At 48.7% G+C, this 20,000-nt stretch overlaps 2 protein-coding genes and 1 long non-coding RNA gene across 8 annotated transcripts in view; 2 read left to right on the plus strand and 1 right to left on the minus strand.

The window, feature by feature from the left end:
* selenbp1 (selenium binding protein 1) overlaps positions 1–3,028 on the plus strand; it is an 11,357-nt gene extending 8,329 nt beyond the window's left edge. For 2 of the 4 annotated variants that reach the window (XM_085472542.1, XM_085472543.1), the window contains 5 exons: positions 1–10; positions 82–203; positions 288–380; positions 596–714; positions 833–3,025. The exon at positions 1–10 is cut by the window's left edge and continues 69 nt beyond it. In XM_085472542.1, the coding sequence (XP_085328668.1) occupies positions 1–10; positions 82–203; positions 288–380; positions 596–714; positions 833–995 (507 nt within the window). In that variant the 3' untranslated portion in view covers positions 996–3,025. Of the gene's footprint in view, positions 11–81; positions 204–287; positions 381–595; positions 715–832 lie in introns of all 4 variants that reach the window. The other 2 variants (XM_085472540.1, XM_085472541.1) reach the window with 1 other exon arrangement.
* A 5,021-nt stretch (positions 3,029–8,049) lies between these two features.
* pi4kb (phosphatidylinositol 4-kinase, catalytic, beta) lies at positions 8,050–18,338 on the plus strand. Of its 3 annotated transcripts, XM_085472545.1 has the most exons (13): positions 8,053–8,203; positions 9,458–10,076; positions 11,920–12,285; positions 13,256–13,300; positions 14,350–14,577; positions 14,702–14,929; positions 16,237–16,346; positions 16,460–16,564; positions 16,652–16,775; positions 16,880–17,145; positions 17,220–17,352; positions 17,477–17,597; positions 17,670–18,338. In XM_085472545.1, the coding sequence occupies exons 2-13, from the start codon at positions 9,486–9,488 to the stop codon at positions 17,849–17,851; spliced, it is 2,499 nt and encodes an 832-aa protein (XP_085328671.1). In that variant the 5' UTR covers positions 8,053–8,203; positions 9,458–9,485; the 3' UTR covers positions 17,852–18,338. The 3 variants fall into 3 exon arrangements, with proteins under 3 accessions (XP_085328670.1, XP_085328671.1, XP_085328672.1); XM_085472544.1 differs by having other exon boundaries at positions 8,050–8,203; positions 17,477–18,338; XM_085472546.1 differs by lacking the exon at positions 13,256–13,300 and having other exon boundaries at positions 8,055–8,203.
* A 1,442-nt stretch (positions 18,339–19,780) lies between these two features.
* Positions 19,781–20,000, minus strand: part of LOC146699554 (uncharacterized) — a 546-nt gene continuing 326 nt past the window's right edge. The window contains exon 2 of the long non-coding RNA XR_014922856.1: positions 19,781–20,000. This exon is cut by the window's right edge and continues 159 nt beyond it. This is a non-coding gene — a long non-coding RNA (uncharacterized LOC146699554).

Consider the following 20,000-nt stretch of genomic DNA (forward strand, 5'->3'; position numbering starts at 1 on the left):
GAGATGCCAGGTGAGTGCAGTCATTTCCCTTTGATTGCAGTCTTTCACCTGTCTGACCACATCACCTGTCTGTCTGCGCAGGTCTCATCACAGACATCCTGATCTCACTGGATGACCGTTATCTGTACTTCAGTAACTGGCTGCATGGTGACATCAGACAATATGACATCACAGACCGCAGAAACCCACGGCTCGTCGGCCAGGTGTGGTTTTATCACCCTGTCGGGTGATGTCACTGAATATGTGGATCGTTAGCACAAGACCGCTTATCTGTCTGTCTCTTCCAGGTGTTCTTGGGAGGAAGCATTGTCAGGGACGGACCCATCAGAGTCCTGGAGGACCCAGAGAACCAGGAGCAGCCCCGCCCCTGCATCATAAAGGTATCACAAAGCAGAGAGGCAGGAAGCAGCACACCTGTCGCTCTGTAGAAGAACCGGTGTCTTCTTAGCCCCTGATAGAGTAACCATGGTTACACGATAACCCCAGGAGGGGGTACAGGTGTAGACTGCACCTGCAGAGACATAAATGGATTTAAATGTTCCTCATGCTGTACATCCGTCCCAACTGTTCTGTGTCTCACCTGTGTCCATCTCAGGGGAAGCGTATCGCTGGAAGTCCTCAGATGCTGCAGCTCAGTCTGGACGGGCGGCGCCTCTACACGACCACGTCTCTGTACAGCGGCTGGGACAAACAGTTTTACCCCGACATGATCAGGTGCGATCCTTGACCCCACAGGGGTTCCACCTCAGTCCACCTGGACCTATTTCATGACTCACAGGATGCTGCTGTGGTGCTCACGTGTGCACATGCTTATTACTGTGTCTGTGCTCAGGGAGGGATCAGTGATGATGCAGATCAATGTGGACACTGTGGATGGCGGTCTGGCCCTGAATGAGGACTTCCTGGTGGATTTTGGTAAAGAGCCCGACGGTCCGGTTCTGGCCCACGAGCTGCGGTACCCCGGCGGAGACTGTACCTCCGACATCTGGCTGTGAAGCCATGATCATCCTGAGCCTCAGAGTCCAAACACATTTGAGAACAGCTCAGGCAGGAGTCTGATCTCCATGTAACTTCTGGTGTCACCATCACGCATTAGAATAACTTTGTTGTCCATCACATCGGCCGCAGGAAAAAAAACATAAGATAAGATAGAACTTTATTAGTCCCTCGGGTGGGTTCCTCTGGGAAATTCGATTTCCAAAAAAGCACAGCACCGACAGAAGTTACAGAGTTATACACACACATATATATAAATACAGAGACAATATAAATAAAATATACGAAGGGGATAAATAGAATAAATAGGAATAAAAATAAAAATACAAGTGAATTGCACATTTCAAGTATTGAGTCTATTGCACCGTTGACTATTTACAAAAGTATTGCACAAAGGTATTGCACAGTGAGGTGAAGAGGCACTACAGCTTAGTTGTTTCCCCCTCCTTTGTCCCCCTGTCTCCCCTCCCTCTCCCCTCCAGAGAGGAGTTAAACAGTCTGATGGCGTGTGGGACAAAGGAGTTTTTAAGTCTGTTAGTTCTTGTCTTGGGGAGAAGCAACCTGTCACTGAACAGACTCTTCTGATTGTTTATGGCCGTGTGCAGAGGATGCCCAGCATTGTTCATAATGTCCATCAGTTTCTTTAATGTCCTTTTCTCTGCCACTGTCACCAGAGTGTCCAGCTTCATGCCGACCACAGAGCTAGCCTTCCTGATCAGTTTCTCCAGCCTGGATGAGTCCTTCTTTGGAGGAATTGAGCCTCAGCAGATGTGTCCATGTTTTGTTCATTATTCCAAAGCTTCCTCACTGAGTCTCCATCCAGCCTGGGAAGAGCAGGTTAAAGGGCCATTACGCTTTATTCCACACTGCCATGTGTTTCAGGTCAACTTTGAACTTCCAAATTCAGGTGAAGCGCCACCCTCACGTCCTCCCTGCAGGTACAGCGCTCTGCTCACGCTGTTGAAAGCCAGCAGGACGGAAAATGCAGAATGCTCCTTAAATCGTTCCGGCTCAGGGGAAACTCCCAGAGTTTTACAGACTTCATCTTCACAACATCCGCCTTTCCCCGCTCGCTCTATTCCTACCTCATGAATCAGATCAGTGATTCAATCAACTGATCGATCAAACAGTGTCAGTCGAGGTATGCGCACAAACACCAGCAGGGATAGCTCTGAGGTACCCCTGAGCAAGGTACCAATAAAGTATACATTATTATTATTATTGTTATTATTATTATCATTATTATCATTATCGCGTGTTGAAGAAGAGCAGGGGCCCGTTCTTCGTACCTCGCTAAGTAGGTTAGCCGGATTAGATTGTTGACGATTTCGCGTGATCCTGGATCAGTCGGTTCCCCGAAGCTCATCCAGGACTTGCTGTCATAGCAACAGAGCCGTAAGCGTAAACCTGCTCGGGAGCAGGTTTACTTTATGTAAACAGGATTAGATCGCGGCCACGCAGGTATGTCCGCTTCATTTATACGAAAGCAACAGCGATATTCCACCACTGTTTCACCATAAATAAATATTATCAATGTAACCAAAGATAATGCAGCACTTGATCCTTTTATTGATGTCACACAGATACATACACGTCATTTCCTAAAAAAGGGAAATGTACTATTAACATTCTATTACATGTATGTGATTATTACAGATGTAATTCATATTTCAGAGTAGTAATTGTAAATTACTTCGTGTAATCAAGATGAGAGACCACGGCTATAAAAGCGAAGGTGGATTTGGGAAGTCTGTCGCAGCCATGTCCTGTCCGTATACGCGAGCCACCCATTGTGGAAGGTGCAAGATTGATAAGGAGAGTCCTCAGAATTCAGCGTATATTGCGGGACAGACAGGATCCTTTAGCTCAGCGCGACAGTGTGCTCATAGAGAGATATCGATATTCCCGTGAGGGTATTATTTACTTAACCAACTTGTTGACGAGGGGGTGCAGGACCACCACCTGTCTTTTTTTCCTCTGCCCTTTTCTTGGTTGCTGTTATGAACAAACTAACAGAGTATTACAGGCCAGTATTACCTTGCCAAGAGACGCAAAGCAATCTAAGAGATAAATATTACCATTCTGTAGAATACTCCTGTATTCCACTTTTACTTGTTCCCATGTTCTTGTGGGTCCTGTTGTGGCTCTAATGTGAAAGGGGATATAATATAACATATTATAATATAATATAATGCCATATGATATTGGACAATATAGTGTCATATGATAGATCTACCCTACCGCCTACTGGTGTTGGCCAGAGGGGCCGATGGCGCGATATGGCAGCCTGGCTACAACCGTAGCTGCCTCCACCAGTGTGTGAATGTGGGAGTGAATGAATAGTGGTATCGTAAAGCGCTTTGGGTGCCTTGGAAAGCGCTATATAAACCCAATCCATTATTATTATTATTATTAAATTACCTACGAGTTTGATTTGTCAGCAACTTCCTGCCAGCCCTCTCTCCTTGCTTTTGCAGCCTTTGCAGTGTTCTCTTGCGTTTTAATTAAACTCTGAAACTCCTGAAATCCCTCACTCATGAGTTCTTGCTCTGCTGCCGGAAAATACCGAGCACGCCCCTTGGACATTTTCGCCGACCAATCAGCGGGTTGCCGATCAATGTTTCTACTATCGATGCGTAGCCCCTTTTACGACACCCAGTGATGTCACATTACTGCGTCCAGCTGTACTAATCGTCAACAGCAGGTGTGTTCGGGGAACCGGATTAGCGAGCTCACGGTTAGCGCGATGATTTGATCTTGGATGTAGTAAGCGACGTACGAAGCACAGGGCCCTGGATCACAGCAGCTTGTTTTTGTAATGCTCCTTTCAGCCACTAGAGGCTCCACTACCAGGTTAAACTCACCTGCTCTTCTGTCTGAGAGAAAATTCAACTCAGTAAACAAAAATCAGATCAAAGGCTTTTCTTGTTGAATCAATGACGTCTGTAAAATGTTCTTTAATGTTCACACGCCAGCTGAAATTAAAACTTTATCACAAAGATGCTGCGGCTTGTTTTTCTGTCTCAGCTTTGCTTTGCTGTTTGCAGATTATCTGTCTGTCAATTGATCGTCTCATCTGAGCACCAGCAGCTGCTGTAAACTTTTAGTTTCTCCTCTCTGTGATAAACTGCTGATAAATATGAGAGCTGACACTCTGATCACCTGTGAGACGCCAGAACACTCGGTGAAATAGATTGATTGTACACCCTATGGCCAGTGGGGGGCGCTGGTAGGGCCAACTGGACCTCAGCACCACTGTAACCTTTAAGCACTCCTTTGCACGCACACACACACACACACAGCAGTGTACGGGTTTAACTTCACTGCAGTGAATGGCTGAGTGCAAAACGAGTTCACCTGAGAATCTTCAGGTGAGCCTGAGGAGCTGAGGACTGGAAGAAGAGACGGGGACTGCGAAACATCGAGGCTCACACCTTTTCATCTGAGCGGAAATGAAACAGCTTTGTGCTGCTGTGTGATGTTCATGAAAACATTTGAAGCTCTCTGAATAATAATTTAAATTTTTTTTTTTTTGCCTGTCCCGTTTGGCTCTTTTGCATCAGAATTGTTGTCTAAAGGCAAAGAAAGATGCCCAACGGATTTACTTTACCAACTGGACCGTCCCAGCCTTGCCGTAATGGTCCATTTGATTCACCTTTTATTGTTTATTTTATTTTCACTTGCTGAATACGGGACAGACTTGACTGGGGGAAAGAAGGGGAGAAAGAAAGAGGGAAAGAGAAACAGCTGAGAAGAGGGACGGGGGAGAAGGGCAAAAGACAAAAACCAACAGAACGGGCAGAAAAAAGAATGCATCTATCGATCACCTGGATCACCTGCTGAGAAAGAAAAAAGAAAGCAAGCAGAAGAGAACAAGAGTAATAGAATAAACAACATCACAATGATATATGGGAATATGACAGTAAATACTAAATGTTAAACATTATTGTGCAGCACATAAGATCAACAGAACACAGTGTGCTTTGAGGTAGGAGCCAAAAAGGGTGTAGTTTGTGGGTGTGATCACCCGTGTGTACACCTGTGAGCATGGACGCGCTTGTTTTTTGTTTTTTAAAAGGTTCCTTCATGTAATGATCTGCTAGAGGGTGTGGGGGGGCCACAGCCCCGTCCTCCAGGGCATGAAGCAGGTATGGAGGAGATCAAAACTCCAGACATCCAGAGGCCCCCAGAACACAAGAGACCAAGGAAGACCAACAGAGGGGGAGCCGCGCCACTGTCCCGGAAAGAGCTGAGGAGAGTCCCAGATGAGGGCTCACTCAGCAGCCGCCAAGGAGTGAGCCGGTGTGTACCTGGACGCCCATCCCCGGACACAAAGAACCACCAACGCACCGATGTCTGAGGGGGTCCGCCACTGGCAGGGGAAGTGGTGGTGGGGGGAGATAGGCCTCCAAACCTTGGAGGGCCTGAGATGTCCCCAGAGAGGTGGCGCCTGACACCCAACCTGACATATAGACACAGACATACAGGCACACACAGACACAAACATCCATTCCCACCCTCATGCTCTCATATGCACTTACTCCACACTCAACCAACGTGGAGACAGACATAAAGAGACGCTGTACACACGATCACACTCCCCAAGCGTACTCTACGAACCGGGTCTATGTACCCTTGCCCCTGGAGGGGGGAACTGCACCCAGACCCAGGTGGTGTTTAAATTTTTTAACAGAGCGGAGGAGGCTGAGTCTTTGACGTCAGTTACGTGTTGAAACAGGGGCGATTCTAGGATCAGAGCTTTGGGGGTGCTGAGCACCCAGAGAGCTGCCCAGCCAGGCAAGATAAACCCCGTCTCTGTCAGTCCCTGCATCCTTAAACGTTGTCCCGAGTTGTCTCTGAATGTCTCCTTGGTGCATTTAAACCCCTGTTCCTCCCTGTCCTCATCGTCTGTTGTCTTCGTCTCCATTATCAGTCATCATAATTTTACCATCTCTGTGCAAGTCTGCAAATTTCTTTATTAAATCATAAGATTCTTAAATTCATCAAGTCTCTCTGTGCCTGGGTCCTCGTCACAAAACATGACATCACTGTTTTGCACATTTGAACACAATTTAATCCACATTTGTGAAAGAAAAGCAAAACACTTTTTTGAAAAGTCTGTAACAAAACCATCAAATCTGATAAAGGTTATTTAAATGCTGCTAAAGAAGAATGGATTGGAATAGAAAAATATATATGCTAACCTGAATTACTGGGAGAATAATGAATGATGCTCATAGTGAGTAAGAAGTAAACTGAGTGCATTTTTTGGACAGAGATTCACTTTTAAAGTGTGTGTGTAATATAATACAGACACATAAAAAACGCTCCCAAAACAGAATAAATTATTACAAAATATTAATAAAAACTATAAAAATGGAGGCAACTTTGCCTGTGGTAGAATGAATACAATGTATGAAAAAATCTTTACTGCAGATGCTAATTTTACTCATTTAGTAAAACTAATTTTGTGTTGTAAGATTTATGACTTTCATGCTTTCATGGTGGTGCTTGGGACAGCTTGACCTTTTATCAGGTGGTCCACACTGTAACAAGTGTGAGAAACACTGATAAGTGTGTGTGTGCTTTTGGAAAACATTTAAAGCTGCTGTACAGAATCTTTGAAACAAGCTTAAAACACTTTTAGAAACAGAGCATCTGCTTCTCTTTACAGCTCCTCGCTCCACCAGGGCTGTTTGGCTCTTTCTGATAGTGAACACATGTGATGCACGTACTGCGGCAGTCATGCAGACAACTGGACGGTCCAAACGTTGGCCGACCTATTACTGGCTGAGGTTTTAGTAGAGCTGTGGCTGAACCACATACAAATATATCATTAATTTGAATCTCCCCGATCAATGATAATGTTATGTTGGGATGTTGTTAAAGAGGCTCAAAGTGTTTCAGCCCAGTTTCTTTAGCAGATTCTGTTTAGCAGCTTTAATACAGGGAGGACACAACTTCCAGACTGTGAGTAAAATCAGGTTTTTCTCTTTGTCAGTTTCACAGTTTCTGCCTGTCACTGCTCCCTGTCTGTTTGCTTACCTGGTTCTTCCTGACCTTGTACTTTCTCCTCACGTTCCCTCTTTGAACTGACAATCGAACACAAATAGATTAAATTAGATGAAAAATTACATTAATATGAAAAAAATACTATTAAGATCACTAATGAAAAAGTCCTCGCAGTGTACTTTCAATCAAAAGGCAAATAACCAAACCACACGAACATCTAATAAAAGATATAAATATTGAAACACTGATCCAACATTATTCTTGATTGAGGGATCATTTGATTTTACACTTTTACCTGAATGTGGCTCTTTTTTTTGAAAAAAGACTTCCTTATATCCATTATGAACCTGGCTGTCTGCACACACACACACACACACACACACACACAACAGGAGTTATAAGGTTAATGGGCATCCAGTCAGTTAGTATCCATTTCAAACAGGACAGTGGTAACAACAGCAGGCTGCAGACAATTTTAAGTTTTAGGTTTTAAACAGGCTGTATACATTTCAATGGGAGCAACAGGGCGGTCGAATGTTGCTGATTTTACTACAGAGCAGGTCGGATTGTAGGGCAGCAAACATTGTAAGAAAACATGTTTCCAACACTGCAGGTTACCTGGTGTAATGTTTTTCAGCTAAAAAGAAACATGTTCTGACTCCTACCAACTATATAAAGAGTAACTGAAGGTTAAATGCAGCTAATATGTCCTGTTTTAAGCCAGGCACTTACACCTCCGCTCCGCTGCGTCTCAGCCACCATCGCTCTGGCAGCAACGGCGCTAGAGCCAGAGCAGGGGAGAGCTGGAACAAACCATTTTATCTATATTTTTGTTGTTAAAATGTAACGTCTCAAACAAGTACAGTACTGTATGCTTTTTATATTTTTAGTAGTGTGTCACACAAACAGCAAATATTGTCAAAAAAAAAAAAGAAATGCTTAAGGTGCTTAAGCACCCCCAAAAATGGGCTAAAATCGGCACTGTGTTGAAATGACCCTGCTGGGGGGATTTCTGTGATGGTTTGAGGCGCTGCAATGGCCGTTCACCGCCTCAGGGGGCGCTGCTCAGACACGGTGAGAGAACCGAGGAGCGCAGAGGAAGAAGAGAAGCAGCGGCTGAGACGATGGCCGGACTCTATCAATGGACCCGAGCTGGACTTAAAACATAATTTCACGCGCACTGAGCCATCACCAGGTAAGAAGAGCTTACCTGGGAACACCTGGACATGTTAGCACACCGGTTGGGCTCACCTGTCCCCGCACCGCTACTAATGTTAGCTTAGCACGGAGCTTTAAAAGGGGACTGCGCGCAGGCAGCAACAGTTGGCCTGCTAATGCTAAGCTAAGCTAGGCTAATAGGCTGCAGCTAATAGAGCCGCTCGGTCAGCTGACTAACGGCCTGGTGACGGTCAGCTGACTAGAGGACCAAAGCAAATATGGGGAACAGCGGCCTCAGAGCTAGAATAGGGTCACTGGGACAGCTGACGGTCAGCCATCAAATGGCCTGTTAGTTTAATGCCAGGCTAACAGCTGATTTCTGGTCCCGATGACCTCTGACCCCGGGAGGTCACGCCTGTACAGCTCAAGTGGTCTGAGGTGGGGCTACAAAGATAAACGTGTGGGTGTTTTGAAGGTGTCTCACCTGACTTGAAACCAGTTCAACGCACTCAGGTTGCCCCTATCAGGCCCCTGACGTCATCAGTCACAGGGGCGTGGTTATCAAACTGAGCGGACAGGGGTTGTCAAACTTACAACACACACACCTGTCCTGGTGACTCACTCCGCTTTTTTATTATTTCTTCTCTGTAAATCACCTGTTAATGATTGATCACGTGCAGACTTCGCCCCTCATGTGAATGCCTGGCCAGATTTATTGATGATGTGAGGAGCGCACCTCCCAGGGATCAGGGACACAAACCACACCCACCCCAGCATCACACCTGCTGTGTGACTGAGCTTGTTTTATAGAGGGCAGTCTCTCTGATCAATAACTGATTATTTGATATGGCTGAAGCTCAGAGACTTGCTCAGGTGCGCTCTCACCTGTAACTGTTTCAGACAGTCTCTCTCCTCGGCTGTGACGTGAGCGAGCTGCACGCTTCCTGTGGTCGGCGAGTGTAGACGTAGACAGAAAATAGTTCCTCCTGCTCAGAGGAAGGTTTGTTATGTCTTTGTTGAGCAGCAGAGCAGTGATTGATTGATCCTGATTGGGATCTGTTTTACTCTGACGCTGAAAAGCAAAGATCTGCAAATTAGCACTTCCTGTTTCGTAATGCATGATCGATCAGCAGATTGATCAGTTGATGATGTTGTCTGATGGTTGTGAACATGCCGTCATTCCTGTGACCGGTGCCTAGCTCGCCACACAACCCCCCCTCGCCGCTGACTCATTGACCAATCAGCTAAACTGACAACACACAGCCTGACCTTTGACCTCTCTGTCTTTCAGTGCCAGAGGGTGGAGCTAACTGGCAGCCATGATGGAGGATGCTGAGCTGGATCTTTCCCCCGCTCACTCGGATCAGAACAGCCCCTCGCCCTCCATCTCCTCCTCGCCCTCGCTGTCTCTTCCCTCCACGCCGTCCTCTTCCTGCGGCCCCCCACAGGCTACTACCCCTCCCCTGGGCGTGATCAACGAGGGAGTGGCTGAGCTCAGCCTGGTGATTGATGCCGAGGTAGCCCAGCGGGCGTGTCAGGAAGTGCTGCAGAAGGTGAAGCTGCGTCAGGTGGATTCCGACAGCACCTTATCACAGAGCGAGGAGGGACCAGATGCGCCGCCGTCCGACCCAGAGGGCCCGGCGCCAGGCTCAGTCAAGAGCGCGCGGCGGCGGCAGAGACACAACCCCTCCAAACAGTCGTGGCTGCTGCGCCTGTTCGAGTCCAAGCTGTTTGACGTCTCCATGGCGATCTCCTACCTGCACAACTCTAAGGAGCCTGGCGTGCAGGCCTACATCGGTAACCGCCTGTTCAGCTTCCCGCACGAGGAGGTCGACTTCTACCTGCCGCAGCTGCTCAACATGTACATCCACATGGACGAGGACGTCGGTGACGCCATCAAACCCTATGTGGTGGGTGTGGCCAGGCGTTACGGGGCGTTTGTTGGTGGATGGTAACGGTGTCGTTTGGTTTCTAAGCTTCTCTGAGCGTCTCCTACTGAGTCAGGTGACCACCAGGTGGGGTGTAGCGTTAACCAAATCTTGTCCTAAACTCAGAGCTGCCAGTGCTCCGAGTGCAGTGAGCGTCGAAACTGCGGGACAGACTGAGTGCTGTACCTTAGATTACTGTACCTTAGATTACCGTACCTTAGATTACTGTACCTTAGATTACCGTACTTTAGTTTACCGTACCTTAGATTACCGTACCTTAGATTACTGTACATTAGATTACTGTACCTTAGATTACCGTACTTTAGTTTACCGTACCTTAGATTACCGTACCTTAGATTACCGTACCTTAGATTACCGTACCTTAGATTACTGTACCTTAGATTACTGTACATTAGATTACTGTACCTTAGATTACCGTACTTTAGATTACCGTACATTTGATTACTGTACCCCTTGGGGCGATCGTGGCTCAAGAGTTGGGAGTTCGTCTTGTAATCGGAAGGTTGCCGGTTCGAGCCCCGGCTTGGACAGTCTCGGTCGTTGTGTCCTTGGGCAAGACACTTCACCCGTCGCCTACTGGTGGTGGTCAGAGGGCCCGGTGGCGCCAGTGTCCGGCAGCCTCGCCTCTGTCAGTGCGCCCCAGGGTGGCTGTGGCTACAATGTAGCTGCCATCACCAGTGTGTGAATGTGTGTGTGAATGGGTGGATGACTGGATATGTAAAGCGCTTTGGGGTCCTTAGGGATGAGTAAAGCGCTATATAAATACAGGCCATTTACCATTTACCATTTAGATTACTGTACATCAGATTACCGTACATTAGATTACTGTACCTTAGATTACTGTACCTTAGATTACCGTACCTTAGATTACTGTACCTTAGATTACCGTACATTAGATTACCGTACATTAATTACTGTACCTTAGATTACCGTACCTTTGATTACTGTACATTTGATTACTGTACATTTGATTACTGTACATTTGATTACCGTACATTAGATTACCGTACATTAGATTACCGTACATTTGATTACTGTACCTTAGATTACCGTACTTTAGATTACCGTACATTTGATTACCGTACATTAGATTACTGTACTTTAGATTACCGTACCTTAGATTACTGTACCTTAGATTACTGTACCTTAGATTACTGTACATTCGATTACTGTACATTCGATTACTGTACCTTAGATTACCGTACCTTAGATTACCGTACCTTAGATTACTGTACCTTAGATTACTGTACCTTAGATTACCGTACATTAGATTACCGTACCTTAGATTACTGTACCTTAGATTACTGTACCTTAGATTACGTGAGATGACTTGTTTTCGTGTCAGTTCTGGTAGACCTGAGGCGCCCCACAGCATGGAGGCGTTCAGCCTCTGCGCCGATGGCCAGGTGACGCTCTGACTGTGGACCAGAACCTGAACGGCACCTGTACCTCACGTTACTGATCACTCACGTTATCAATGCTGTCGATAGATTCTGTATTCCTGCATGGAGGAAACCACGCAGCGTGTTCAGACCAAACATGGCATTTCACCCGTGGAAGGAGGCGGGACCATGTCCATGAAGGCAGGAAATTGTTAAAGTGCTACCCAATCGTTACAGCTGATCACCTGTAGTCAGAAACGGAGGTGGTGCCGAGTGCTGCCGTGTGATTCGCTCTAGGCAGACAGACCAGAAAAGTAAATCTTTAAATCTGAACTCCGAGGTGAAACTTGCCGTTTTGTCTGAACACGCAATCAGAGCAGGGGTTAAAGGTCGATCAGCTGACTGCTTCCTGTGTCCTGCAGGTGCATCGTTGCAGGCAGAGCATCTCCTTCAGCCTGCAGTGTGCCTGGTTGCTCGGCGCTTACTCGTCCGACATGCACATTTCCACGCAGCGCCACTCCCGGGGAACCAAGCTGAGGAAGCTCATCCTGTCCGACGAACTGAAGCCCGCCGGGCCGCGGGTCCGCAGGGACCCCCTCGCCCTGACGCCGTTCTGTCCCGCGGCGCCGCCCACCGTCAGCCCCGGGCCCCTGGGAGGAGATCACAGCCTATCGCCCACAAAGAGGACGCATCAACGCTCCAAGTCGGACGCCACGGTCAGCATCAGCCTGAGCAGCAACCTGAAGAGGACGGCGAGCAATCCGAAGGTGGAAACCAGCCAAGACGAGGTAACAGCCCGCCCTTGGAGGGTGCAGTTAACCCACCAAGGGAGTTTTCCTAGAACACCCTGGCTGCCGATCACTCGCCGCAGCTGGTGGTTCTTTATCTATCAACCGGCTTTTACCGGGTTTTTGATCAGGTTTTGAAGTGAAACGAGTCAGGTGATCGTGCCCTGTGGGAGGTATCTGCAGGTCAGAGTTCATTTGTTCAAACAAATTTCAGCTCTTAACCTCCTATGACCCAAAGTCTCTCATGGCGTGCATTTTTAATCCCTCTTTGCTATTTGAGCTGATTGGGACCCGACAAATGTAGAAACAAAGAATGATCTTTTTACCCTCCGAGAGCAAAATGTAGCATTGTGGTCTAGACAACCCAAAATGTCCACAGATGTGGACCCAGGTCCTAGGAGGTTTCAACAAACAGGAAGCACTCCATCACTGGCCAATCAATGAGCAGATTAGAGACCGGGGCTCCATGTGGCCGAGGACCTGGAGCCAATCGATGTGAAACATCTGGAATCATCCAAACAAACAAACATCCGATCAGTTCAATTCAGCTTTATTTATATAAGAACAGAACCACAGACGCCTCGCAGTGCTTTGTGATGACAAGGATGATGAGGGAGGTTACTCCGTGGAAACATGGCAGCCTGCAGTGTGTCTGCACATGGTGAACATTCAGTTTAAGAGATGAGGTGACGCACCAGGGCGACTCAGGGTGCGGTCTGTTAGACACCAGCGGCGGTACGGATGCTGTCTCCGCCCACTTTTACTGTAACGGTGAGGCAGCCACAGGCGTTTAACACCAGCTGAGCTCAGGTTGTAGCTCGTGCGTGTAAAGTGATAAAGGCTCGTCACGGGCCCAGGCAGCGCCGATTTCTGAACGCATCAGGCCGCTGAAGGTTAAACCTCCAGGACAGGTGAGCTTAGAGCGAGCACACCTGTACATGACTCTGACCTCCCGTCCTCTGACCCTCAGGACTGCAGCTCCAGCTCCGACAGTCTGGAGTTCGATTCCCGTCCCGTAAGTTCAGCTGCTTCCTGTTCTGAGCTCCAGGTGCATTGTGGGAAATGAAGTGTGTGGGCTCCTATTCTGGTTCTGGTTCAGTCACAGACGTGTGCTCAAGCAATGACACGTGAGTCACGTCTGCGGACTCGGGCTGTACTCCAATCGGGATCTGATCGTCCTCGTGATTCCATCGTTTGTGTGTCAGGTTTGTCTCCACTCACTGCCAGTACTCGGATACACTGATACTTGGATACAGAAAAGGTTTGCTCACAGATGTGAACAGTCTGAGACTTTTGTGAAACTTTGATGTTAACGGAGAGACAGAACGTAAAAGCACGCATCCGTCCTCGGTGGAGAACGCCTTGGTCAGCTGGCTCATATCTCCGGAGGATTCTGGGCTCCTCTCTGCAGAAACTCTGTAGGAGCTTCAGCTCCCTCTACAGAGTTCCTGCAGGGCGGAGGTTGGCAGCTCGGACTCCGCGTGACCCTGATGTGCTTCTTTCTTAGCCCCTGCTTTGTTTTGGGACCTTTCTTCAGCCGTGCTCAGGTTTTCCCGTGTGTGGTCCCATCTGTCGGCTCAGATTTTCCCCCGCCGTGCCTGACGGTGGGGTCGGTCTTTACTGGGTCATGCTCTTTGGGTTTGGGTTTAGAAGCTTTCAGCTGCCTTCAGATCATTGACAGGCTCCTCCCACCGATGGTCTCGTGTCCCCTTCAGGCTGCGATCATGTGACCCACTGTGATCTGTGGGAGGCGGGCTGGTTATAAGGATCAGTTTGTAACTTTTGTGTTTTTCTGGGTTTTGTTGGTCAATTTTGTGTCTCCGTTAAAACAAAAGTGCCCTAAAAACGAGACTGTTCACTTCAGCGAGCAGACTGAACACTTGAGGCGGGGTCAGGTGATTGTGACCTCGGCCTTCATGTTTGAGCTCGCTCGCTTTATCTGAACCTGACACACAAACATCAAACCTTCACCTCTCTCTCTCTCGCTCTGAGTTGGTCTGCTGTGACAGGCAGAGCCGTAAGCCCCTCCCCCTCGCCCTCTGACTGTGTGTGTCTCGCCTGCAGCCGGTGCGCCTGGCCCCTCAGAGGGAGTTCATCAAGTCTCTGATGGGCATCGGGAAGCGTCTCGCCACGCTGCCCACCAAAGAGCAGAAGACGCAGCGTTTGATCTCCGAGCTGTCGCTGCTCAACCACAAGCTGCCGGCCCGCGTATGGCTGCCGACCTCCGCCTTCGACCACCACGTGGTGCGAGTGCCGCACACTCAGGCCGTGGTGCTCAACTCTAAAGACAAGGTGAGAGTTCACAGCGCCGCCCGCGGAAGGCTGACCGCCGGCGGCAGCCCAGGTGAAACGCCTGTCAGATAACGTCCTGTTACCCATGACCTCATCAGTCATGTGACCTATATCCTCCCCTCAGGCGCCGTACCTGATCTATGTGGAGGTTCTGGAGTGTGAGAACTTTGAGACGTCCAGCGTTCCCATTCGGATCCCAGAGAACCGGATCAGGAGCACGCGTTCTGTGGAGAACCTGCCAGACTGCGGCATGACGCCGGAACAGCGAGCCGGCAGCTTCTCGGTCGTTCCGAACTATGACAACGACGACGAGGCGTGGTCCGTGGACGACATCGGAGAGCTGCAGGTGGAGGTGAGCATGTGATGTCATAGCCCGGTAGTGAGGTGGTTCCAGAACATGCTGCGACGCAGACGGAGGTGAGGTCTGTGTGATGGCACCGTTACCTGTTATTTGACCTTTGACCTCAGACGCTGTCATGTCACAGCTTCATTAATGATCAGTGAAAAACACGAGTCAGAGCACGCTGCTGCACGCCACACACAACGGTAATAAAGATGGCCGTCACCTTTCTGGGGCGGCATGCGGAAGCTCTCGCCGTCGTCTTGTTCAGCCGCAGCTCTTTCTCTGACACTGTTAGGAATCTGGGTGTGCTACTTGACAGCTCATTTAAACTTGATAAACAAGTGTCTGCTGTCGTCAGATCCAGTTTTTACCAACTTCGCCTTATTTCTAAGGCCAAACACTACATCCCGCACAATGACCTGGAAAAGCTCATCCATGCCTTTGTAAGATTATTGTAATTCACTTTATTTTGGTCTCCACTCTACCCTTCTACATAGATTACAGACAGTCCAGAATGCCGCTGCACGCATTCTAACTAAAACTAAGAAGTTTGCTCACATCACTCCCGTCCTTGCTGATCTGCACTGGTTGCCTGTGAAATTTCGTATTCAATTTAAAATTCTGTTGCTTACTTTTAAAATTACTAATAACACAGGACCAAGCTATCTTAAGGAACTCTTAAACTCATATGCTCCTGCGAGGGCTTTAAGATCATCCTCACAGTCATTGTTGGTCCAGCCCAGATCTCGTTTGAAGTCTAGAGGTGATCGAGCGTTTGCTCTAGCTGCACCTGAGCTGTGGAACAATCTCCCGATTGGCATCCGGGCGTCTGACTCTATTCAATCTTTTAAATCACGGCTTAAAACATATCTGTTTGAACTTGCTTTTTCTACCAGTTAAATCCTGGCCTTGTTTGCAGTGAGTTATTCTATTAATTTTTCTGTTTGTCTTGCGTTGTCTATGTTCTCTATCACTGTGTTTGATGGTACAGCTTTACTTTGCTATAGCTATGTGCTATAGTTTACTCTTATTAGTGGTTTTTACCTGTGAACATAATTCCACACTTATATGACTCTGATGTTATAATGTTAATTGTTTTATTCTTTTATTCTTTTATGTAAAGCACTTTGGCATGCCCTTGGCTTTTAAATGTGCTCTATAAATAAAGATTGTTGTTGTTGTTGTTGTTGTTGATCCCAGTACTCGAAGGTTAGCAGCTCAGTCTGCAGAGCAGTTTCCTCGTGGAGACACTGACCACTCCTCCTTCTGTCCCCCCCCCACCCACACACCCACTCTTCATGCTCCTCCCCCTGCAGCTCCCGGAGACTCACACCAACAGCTGTGATAACATCAGCCAGTTCTCGGTGGACAGCATCACCAGCCTGGAGAGCAAAGAGCCCGTGTTCATCGCCGCTGGAGACATCAGGTCAGAGTACACACGGTACTCACACGTACAGAAATATGTTTCCCTCAGTTTACCTGACTCAGACGCAGCGCACCGAGTTAGTACAGCTGCAGGAATGATGCTGTGTGTTTCAGGCGGCGTCTCTCAGAGCAGCTCGCCCAGGCCCCCACCACCTTCAAACGGGACCCTGAGGACCCGTCGGCGGTGGCGTTGAAGGAGCCGTGGGAGGAGAAAGTCAGGTGGGTGCGTCCTAAGGTTTACTGAGCGCGTGCAGTGTGCTCTGGAGATGGTGTTGGTGACGATGACTCCCCGTGCGTCTCCTACAGGAGGATCAGGGAGGGCTCTCCGTACGGACACCTGCCCACCTGGAGGCTCCTGTCTGTCATTGTAAAGTGTGGAGACGACCTGCGGCAGGAGCTGCTCGCTTTCCAGGTGCTGCGGCAGCTGCAGGTAACACCACCTCATCACACGACCTCACACCTGTCCCTCCACCCTTCTTCTTCTCATCATCTCCTCTCTGTGTCATGTGACGGCGCCGCGGACGGCGCGTGCAGTCGATCTGGGAGCAGGAGCGCGTGCCGCTGTGGATCAAGCCGTATAAGATCCTGGTGCTGTCGGCGGACAGCGGCATGATCGAGCCCGTGGTGAACGCCGTGTCACTGCACCAGGTGAAGAAGCAGAGTCAGCTGTCGCTGCTCGACTACTTCCTGCAGGAGCACGGCGCGCCCACCACCGAGGCCTTTCTCACGGCGCAGAGGAACTTCGTGCAGAGCTGCGCCGGCTACAGCCTCATCTGCTACCTGCTGCAGGTCAAAGACAGGTGAGTCTGTGACATCTTCGCGCCTGTGTACGCTGTCCAAGCGCCGCGCTAAATGTGCTCCTCCCTTCTCACAGGCACAACGGGAACATCCTGCTGGACGCCGAAGGCCACATCATCCACATCGACTTCGGCTTCATCCTGTCCAGCTCGCCCAGAAACCTCGGCTTTGAGACGTCCGCCTTCAAGCTAACCGCGGAGTTTGTGGACGTGAGTACAGCCAGGGGGCGGGGCTTCCTGTTAGAGGAGGAGGGCTGAGGGAGGCTTCAGTGGGAGGTTTGAGCCCTTGGTGTGATATGTCAGGTTGTTTTTAACCCCGAGCCTCGTCTGTCAGGTGATGGGCGGGCCTGATGGCGACATGTTTAACTACTACAAGATGCTGATGCTCCAGGGCCTGATCGCAGCCAGGAAGCACATGGAGCGCGTGCTGCAGATTGTGGAGATCATGCAGCAAGGTGAGTTGCCACAGCTCCTCCTGGTGGCGGTTCCCTGCCCCACAGCACTAACTCCGCCCTCTGTGCCCCCAGGCTCCCAGCTGCCCTGCTTCCACGGCTCGAGCACCATGCGCGCCCTGAAGGAGCGCTTCCACATGAGCCTGACGGAGGAGCAGCTGCAGCTGCTCATCGATCAGCTGGTGGACGGCTCCATGAGGTCGCTCACCACCAAACTTTACGACGGCTTCCAGTACCTCACCAACGGCATCATGTGACCGCTGTACAGACTGAGGAGCTCTTACGGCTCCGCCCCCCTCCTTTATTTTATTCCAGGTTCTTTTTGTTGTCTCGTCTTCTCCAGGAGTTCAGCTTCCTCTTCGTCTCGTTATGTTTGTCCTCTTCGGTTTTCGTTTTTTTTTTTCTCTTCCATATGTGGACTGATTGGTTGCTCCCGGGACTCTGAGCCAATGAGAGAGCAGCCCACTTTTAGTTGTGACCTGTGAACTGTGAGCAGAGTGGCGCCGTTTCCTGTTTTACCTGTGACGGAGTTTCTTTGAGCCAATTAAAACCAGTCGCTGTTCACCTTTAGCTCCGCCTCCTCTGATCTGATCACATGGTTTCCTTTACTTTGTTTCTGCACACAGTGAGCTGACATCATCCTGTCATATTTCCTCCTACATCAGCTGCTACAGAGAGAGATTTTCAGATCAAAGCAGGAAGTTGTCTGGATTTTAGAAATAAAAGTTTCAGATTTTCTTTGAAGGTGTTTTATTTTTCTGACTTGTACACAAAGGTGGAGAACGTTTATTCAACAGAATCCACAGGTTTGATGCGTGACCTCAGCTGGTGTTCCTGTGGGAATCTACACAACTTCATCCACCCCCAGCAGGTTCTCGAGCTCAGAGTCGACCTGATGGGTCTGAGGTCTGATTTGATTTAAACTTCAGTTTTGGTCTTTAAGAGTCCGTAACGATCAGTGGTTGATTATTCTGACTGTAGAGCAACTGCAGAAATCTTTGATTAATAATTAGTGACCAATCTGTGTGTGTGAGAGAACGAACACTTGGACTGTGAGTGTAAAGTGTTTTGTAGCGTTCCACATTCACACAGGATGTGCAGCAGTGTTCAGTCAGAGCTCAGGTCGGTGAAAACTGCACACACACACACACACACAGACACACACACACACTCGGGATTTAATCTTTTTTGATCCACTTCAACTCTGAGTCTGAGTTGCCGTGGTAACAGATTCTGAACTCCTGCTGGCTACCAGGTGTTCTCTGACTCCTCCCCTCCTGCTGCACCTGAAACAGCTGACTGACTCAGTGATTGATTATCAGCTCAGATCGGTAGTCTCCATCTGTAATCTGATTACATTTAGGGCATCATCACTTTCAATCACTGCAGTCGGATCAGCGATCGTTGCTGCTCCCCGATCGCAGCTTTTCTGTGACAGGAACCTTCATCCGGTCCAACACAGCAGACCTGATCAATCTATCACAGATTCGCTCCGTCCTGTCGCGTCGATTTAAAATCAAATCAGCTTCACGGAGTCGACGTTTATCCTTCGGCGTTGACGAAGCTCATTCAGGACGTTCTGAAAGCGGCTCCATTCATAAAAACAGCCTCCTCGAATAAAAACATTAAAATAGGTTCAATAGGCCTCAATTTAATTTAAAAATGACATCACAAAGCACAGGGCGAGGGGCGGGGCTAACACCTAGACAGGTCACCAGTTTGTACCTCCTCTTTTCCTTCACCGCGATGACGTTTTGATTGAAGGAAGAAGGAGACCCCTGCACTGAGACGTGAACGACCTGAAGCTCGTCTCCAGTGTAACCATGTGACGCCATGATGAAACTACAATGTGCAGAAAATGAACTACAAAACATGGCCGCCGCGTGCGCTAACCCCGCTGTTTGATCGAGGTCATGACGGCAGACGTGGCTGCGTGTCTCTTATAAACCACAGCACGTGGTTAGATCAACAACATTACAATAACGCGCCCTGTTTATTAAACAAGGCGAGTAAAGAGAATCCAGCTTCTTTCCCTCTGTTTCCCTGCAGGGATCCAGAGGAGGATTTCAGTGAGTGCAGTAAAATCCTCCGTCCTCGCTGATCCCAGCTTACACAGAGCCATAAACACCCTTTGATCAGATCATATAGATCATAATCTTGAGCTCACACAGCGTTCTTCACGCAGCAACAGGAAGTAGTTTTTATTCCATTTATTCGTGGGTCGCTATGAATTATGGGACGTGTTTTCTCCTCCGCTTTCGTAAAGGATGCTCCAGTGTCTCCTCCGCTAAAGGAAACGCTGAAGCTCCTTCCCTCAGTGTTTGGAGACCTGGAGCAGGTTTGAACCCAAGACCCTCCTGCTATGAGGCTCACCGCTGCCCCACATGGTCACACGTTAGTCACCTT

Source organism: Copadichromis virginalis, linkage group LG11, assembly GCF_057382275.1.
Source record: "Copadichromis virginalis isolate Kocher_CV1m ecotype Utaka linkage group LG11, C_Virginalis_male_GT1.1, whole genome shotgun sequence".
NCBI classification, from domain to species: Eukaryota; Metazoa; Chordata; class Actinopteri; order Cichliformes; family Cichlidae; genus Copadichromis; species Copadichromis virginalis.